We start from the raw sequence: 6,000 nt of genomic DNA on the forward strand, positions 1-6,000 counted from the left end.
TGGAAATGTTTTTGAAAATAGACATTAAATAATTATTTTTGAAAATAATTTTAAAAAACAATTATTTGATGTTTCCTAAAATAAAAATTTATTTACAAAATTGAAATATTTTCTTTTCTATGTTTTTTAATATTTCTTAAAAATAATTTGTATCTACAATACTTTATTTTCAATCATTTTTCATATTTATAAAATTATTTTTTAAAATAATGTACAATTCATAACGTGGTCTAAGAATTTGTTCTACCATGAAAATTATATTTTTCAAGATGTAAACTTTTAATGGAAAAATATAATATAAAATTGAATAATTTTTTTTTAATTATTTATTTTCAAAAAATAAGAGTAGTTTTTAAGAAAGTGGTTTTTATTTTGCTTATGGAAAGGGTTATTTGTGTCATTTCACAAATCTACCTTGCCGAGACATATTCCACCGCCACTGCCATGCAGACCCGTGAAACAAGTTTAATTAAATAAAATATATTAAAATTACGTATTAATAAGCATAAAGTTGTATTATTTCCATATTAAAAATAATAATAATAATAGTAATTTAAATTAATATACATTTATTTAAAAAAAAAAAAAAAAACTATATAAACCCTGCCAAAAAGACATCTTCAACGGGTGATTATTTCAGAAGCTCTTGATTGATTTTCTTCCTAATATATAATCATGATGATGAGTCGCAGCGCCATGAAGCTTTTGTCGACAGCCACCGTCCGTACCATCCGTGGCGGCGGTGAGTTTAGGCGAGGCTTTTTTGCTTTGGGAGCGCGGAACTTGAGCAGCACGGTGTCGGCCGTAAGAGAGAAGCCGCAGACGGAGCCCGGCTCCCGCTCCGCCGCTGGCCACAGCGGCTTTGAGGGCGGTGACAAGTCGGTTGTGAGTTACTGGGGCGTGGCTCCTGTGAAGCTGACCAAAGAGGACGGTACGGAATGGAAATGGAGCTGTTTCAAAGTAAGTTTGCTTTAGAAAATACCTAAGTTCATCTTCATCTCTCTCGTGCATTAGAAAATGCCTAAATCCGTGACATATTACAAATAATTTACATTTGTGAATTATGAAGCCATCGGAGGCCTACAAAGCAGATGTGTCGATTGATTTGGGGAAGCATCATGTCCCTAGGGTATGGACTGAGAAAGTAGCTTATTGGGGAGTGAAAATGCTCCGACTCCCCACTGATATCTTCTTCAAGGTAATCAGAACTCAAAATATATTTTCTAGAAGGAAAGAAAATAGATAAAATTCTTACTGCTTCACTTGTATGGAATTAATTGTGTGATTCAATTTTCTTGTTACAGAGAAGGTTTGAAATGCGAGCAATGATGCTAGAAACCGTAGCGGCAGTGCCAGGCATGGTGGGAGGGATGCTCCTGCACTGCAAGTCGCTGAGGCGGTTCGAGCACAGCGGCGGATGGATCAGAGCACTCCTAGAAGAAGCCGAGAACGAGCGGATGCACCTCATGACCTTCATGGAAGTAGCCAAGCCCCGGTGGTACGAGCGCGCCCTTGTTTTCGCAGTTCAAGGCATTTTCTGGAACTTTTACTTCGTTGCCTACGTGATCTCTCCCAAAGTCGCCCACCGCGCTGTCGGCTATCTGGAAGAGGAGGCCGTGCACTCCTACAATGAATTCATAAAAGAGCTCGACAGCGGCAACATCCCGAACGTGCCGGCTCCGGCCATAGCCATTGATTACTGGCGCTTGCCACCAGACTCAACTCTCCGTGATGTTGTCATGGTTGTGAGAGCGGACGAGGCACATCATCGCGATGTAAATCACTACGCATCTGTAAGTTATCATTTCATTTCCATACTACTTAATTTTTAGCTGGTTCTTTTGGGTAGATATTGATGGATATGGATGGATTTCAGGACATACACTATCAAGGACTCCAATTGAAGGAATTTCCTGCTCCTCTTGGGTATCACTGAAGCCTTGGAAATTGATCCGCCTTCAATCAGCCCAATGAATAAAGAAAGTGTTTGTAGTATGAGGTTGAGTGAAAATGTTTGCAGTCTGGTAATTTTGTTCTATTGCGACCACAGTGATCTTGTCATTAATTCTCTTTTTCGTTTTGATTGTTTTGTTTTTTTGGTTTGTAAGTTATTAATCAATGATTTTTATGATATTTGTTTAAATGGCAGATGTTGAACTTGAGACATACTCGACACACAAGTGTAAATTTTGAAGGCTCTGTTTGTTTAGAAGGAAAGCAGATTCTCGGGAAAAATAGCGATCGAAAGCAGAACTTTGCGGCGTCGTGGATCAACTTATGAACAAGATTCAAGCAAAACTTTTTCCTGGGATTTAGTTTTCCTAGATACCAGACAGAGCCTAATGATCAAGTTCAGAACTTAAAAAAGTGGTAATGTACTTCCAAAATCTGGGTAAGACCCAGATGTCGTATTTTGCGGGTTATTGAAATTTCGTGAGTTTTTGCTAAATATCTCACTTTTCTTTCTCATTTGATATTTTCACTATCTCTTCTCTAATTCAAAATAAATAAAATATTTAACGAATTTTCAAACTAATAGAATCAGTTATATTTAGCCATAACTTCACTGGATGTAAATAAAATTAACAAATTAACTCATAATCTTTTTCTTTGACGTAAGGAGATGAGTTTGGATTTAATATTTAGGAAGAATTATATATAAAAAATAGTATTTATATTTATATTTATCTAAATATTTTTAATATGCCTAAAAACTCTCCTTATTGTTCTCTATTATATCTATCGATCTTTTGCTTAGTTTTTTATTTCTCAACAACAAACCCAAGGCAAAATCGTTGTTTTAAAATTTATTTTTTAGAAAAAAAGTATTTGAGATAAATCCAAAATTAACTCCAACCATTTATTTTATAATTTTTTAAAGGGTTATTTAATTAAAAAGATATTTAAAAATCCAAATTTTGAAATTTGACCTCTTATCCTTTTTTTGGTCTCATTTTTATTTCTCAACAACAAACCCAAGGCAAAATCGTTGTTTTAAAATTTATTTTTTAGCAAAAAGTATTTGAGATAAATCCAAAATTAACTCCAACCATTTATTTTATAAATTTTTAAGGGTTATTTAATTAAAAAGATCTTTAAAAATCCAATTTTTGAAATTTAACCTCACCCTTTTTTTGGTCTCATTTGAGCAAAAATGTCTTTATTATTATTATTTTTTAAAATAACCCTCTTTTTTTAAACCTACATATAAATACTTGAAATGATAAAAAACGTTTATATAAAAAATCGGTTATTAAAAAAAAAAAGTTAGATTCATAATTTAGAGATTACTTCATCCATTTTAATCAAATATTTCATTTTTTAATTCATAGACTAATAATATGTTTGTACCACATGGATATTTTTAGGACTTATAATTGATGTAAAGTTTGATCAAAATTTTCATAGAAGTTTGGGAATAATTTAAAAGGGTTTTATAAGGGAAATTTTTTGAAAAAATGGGAAGAAAAATGACAAAAAAAAACCCTTGCAAAACGCCTAGAAGTATAATTCGTCCGAAAATATAATTTTGGACCCATGAAAATATAATATTAGATGTTTGGAAGTATAGTATTTTATAATGTGAACTTTAAGGGTATTTTGGTTCTCTCGTCAAGATCATTTTTATAATATGACGTAACAATCATTTATGGTATTTAGCTGCCTAGGCAGATGTTGCTTTAGGGTGATTCATCTTAGTCGGATGGTGTGTTGAGTTGGATTGTTGTTCTTCTGGTCTAGGTCTATCATGAATCGAAGAATTTTGGTGGCATGGTGGATGAAAATTTGCAAAATCAACCTATGACTGAAGATTCTTAATGAAAATTTTTCCTAGATTTAGTTTTCCAAGATAGCAAAGAGTTTAATGATTATGAGTTATGCATATGGAATTTATAATGTATAATCATTATATATGAAAGTGGTATTTTATATATTTTTATAATTTGAATTTATGATTTAGAAAATTGAGATATGATGCTTAAACTTTTTATAATATCATTTAGTGATATAATCTAATAAACTTGTTTAGAGGTCGTGCTAAGGTAACTTGAAAAATTTGTAGGCTTATTATCAAATAGTTCAAGATTTTAGTTTCAATTAATAGCTCTATAGGCACAAGACTACCCACATTTGGAGGTGAAAAAAACGTTTGTCTAATAGGATAACACCGAGAGGGAGTGAATGAGTGATTTTTAAAAATTTATAATATAAAGATTAAAATATTTTACCTAAATTAAATCATGAAGCAATTACATACACACGAGATAAAAAAAATTTATGTGGAATACCTCCACATGAATTGTGGAAATGGAAATAAAAAACCACGAAATCTAAAACCTTTAATCTAATAATCCACTTTATGAAATCAGGAACATCCACTAATGATATCCAAGAGGTGCAGGAACATCCTTGAACTGGTGCCCTTGACATTGTATATCCTGAAATCAAACAAAAGCAACCCAAATCAATCAAAATCACACAATTTCTCGTATCAGGAATAAGAAACTTCAACATCAACATGATTTTACCCACCGATGCATAGTGGTTAACGTCCCGGTGATGCGCCTCATCAGCCCTGATCACCTCCACAACGTCCCGGAGAGTTGATTCCGCCGGCAGACGCCAGTAGTCAATGGCAATGGCCGGGGCCGGCACGTTCTCAAAGCTGCCATTGTCCAAGTCCTTGAGGAATTCGGTGTAGGAGCGGACGGCCTCCTCCTCCAGGTAGCCGGTGATGCGGTGGGCGACCTTGGGGGAGGCCAAGTATGTTAGGAAGTATGCGTTGAAGAATACACCCTGGACGGCGAAGACGAGGGCGCGCTCGTACCACTGGGGCTTGGCCAGCTCGATGAAGGTCATGAGGTGCATTCGCTCGTTCTCGGCTTCTTCCAGTAGGGCTTTGATCCAACCTCCGCTCTGCTCGAACCGCCTCAGGGACTGGCAGTGCAACAGCATTCCCCCGACCATGCCTGGCACCGCTGCCACCGTCTCTAGCAGCATGGCATGGCACATGTGCTTTCTCTGTCATTAAGAATGGAATTCTTATATTTAAATCGGGGAAAATGGCAATGCTAGAAAAAATATGACCCATTCAGAAAAATCGTGGGATCGTGTGAATAAAAGGTACCTGAAAGAACATGTGAGTAGGGATCTTGAGAGCTTGGACAGTCCAATAGGCGAATTTGTCCATGAACTTCACTGGTTTGTGATGCTTTTCCACATCGATGGAGATGTCTGCCTTGTAGGTCTCCCATGGCTGCCAAAAATCAATTCATCCCAAATCAATACATTCATCCATATCCATATTTCAATCCATCTAAATCCATGAAAACATACCCTAAAGCAGTGCCACTTCCAGGGCGAACCATCCTCTTTGGTCAGATTAGCCGGAGGCACGCCCCAGTAGCTCACAATTGCCTTTTGCTCCCCCTTTTCCGAGCCCGTCTTCGGCACTTGAATCGGCTTCTCCTCTTTTGCATCCCCCGATGCTAGAGTACTCTGCTCCCGAGCCGGCATGGGGTGGACTGTCATCCACCCCATATACGCTGGCCTCGAGAATCTCGAGGCCTGCGGGCTGACCTTCCTAAGAAGCAGGCCGGAGACTTTTGCCATAGCACTATGATTCATTGTCGGAGTTGACAAAAATTCCAACAGTAAGGAAAAAAAGATCGATCAACACTTGAGAGAGTTTGAAGAATGATTTGAGTTTGTACGAATTTGTTGAGCAATGATTTTTGGTTTATATAGATGGATAGTTCTTAGCTACAATTGCTGTCCACGATTTGAAGAGTTCATGGGGGGAGCCTAGAAGTTGTGAGGCAGATTCCATGGACTTCCAGGTTTGACTTGCTTTCTTGCAAGACTCGGACACAACTTTCTAATGTGGGTAACAATATTCTGCAATGGGTAACCAAGCAACCTTCTACAATTGTGTTATTATTATTATTTATTTGTTTTTTTAAAGGTTAAGATTGATCTCTTGAAATATTTGGATAGAAA

The 6,000-nt window shown here is 36.2% G+C and overlaps 2 protein-coding genes across 4 annotated transcripts; one reads left to right on the forward strand and one right to left on the reverse strand.

Annotated features, from left to right (window-relative positions):
• The first annotated feature begins 649 nt into the window (after window positions 1-649).
• Window positions 650-2,469, forward strand: LOC117928708 (ubiquinol oxidase 2, mitochondrial-like). 3 transcript variants are annotated; one of them, XR_004653642.1, is made up of 5 exons: window positions 650-960; window positions 1,070-1,198; window positions 1,305-1,793; window positions 1,877-2,024; window positions 2,150-2,469. XR_004653642.1 is itself a non-coding variant. In XM_034848702.1 (4 exons), exons 1-4 carry the CDS (start codon window positions 676-678, stop codon window positions 1,934-1,936), a joined length of 963 nt encoding a protein of 320 aa, XP_034704593.1. In that variant the 5' UTR covers window positions 650-675; the 3' UTR covers window positions 1,937-2,469. The 3 variants fall into 3 exon arrangements, 1 of the variants encoding a protein (XP_034704593.1); XR_004653649.1 differs by having other exon boundaries at window positions 1,877-1,999; XM_034848702.1 differs by having other exon boundaries at window positions 1,877-2,469.
• A 1,735-nt stretch (window positions 2,470-4,204) lies between these two features.
• LOC117927928 (ubiquinol oxidase 2, mitochondrial-like) lies at window positions 4,205-5,799 on the reverse strand. The gene is made up of 4 exons (XM_034847662.1): window positions 5,338-5,799; window positions 5,129-5,257; window positions 4,534-5,022; window positions 4,205-4,439 (listed from the first exon to the last, which is right to left on the reverse strand). The coding sequence occupies exons 1-4, from the start codon at window positions 5,626-5,628 to the stop codon at window positions 4,380-4,382; spliced, it is 969 nt and encodes a 322-aa protein (XP_034703553.1). The 5' UTR covers window positions 5,629-5,799; the 3' UTR covers window positions 4,205-4,379.
• Between the last annotated feature and the right edge of the window lie 201 nt (window positions 5,800-6,000).

Source organism: Vitis riparia, chromosome 2 (assembly GCF_004353265.1).
Source record: "Vitis riparia cultivar Riparia Gloire de Montpellier isolate 1030 chromosome 2, EGFV_Vit.rip_1.0, whole genome shotgun sequence".
NCBI lineage: Eukaryota > Viridiplantae > Streptophyta > Magnoliopsida > Vitales > Vitaceae > Vitis > Vitis riparia.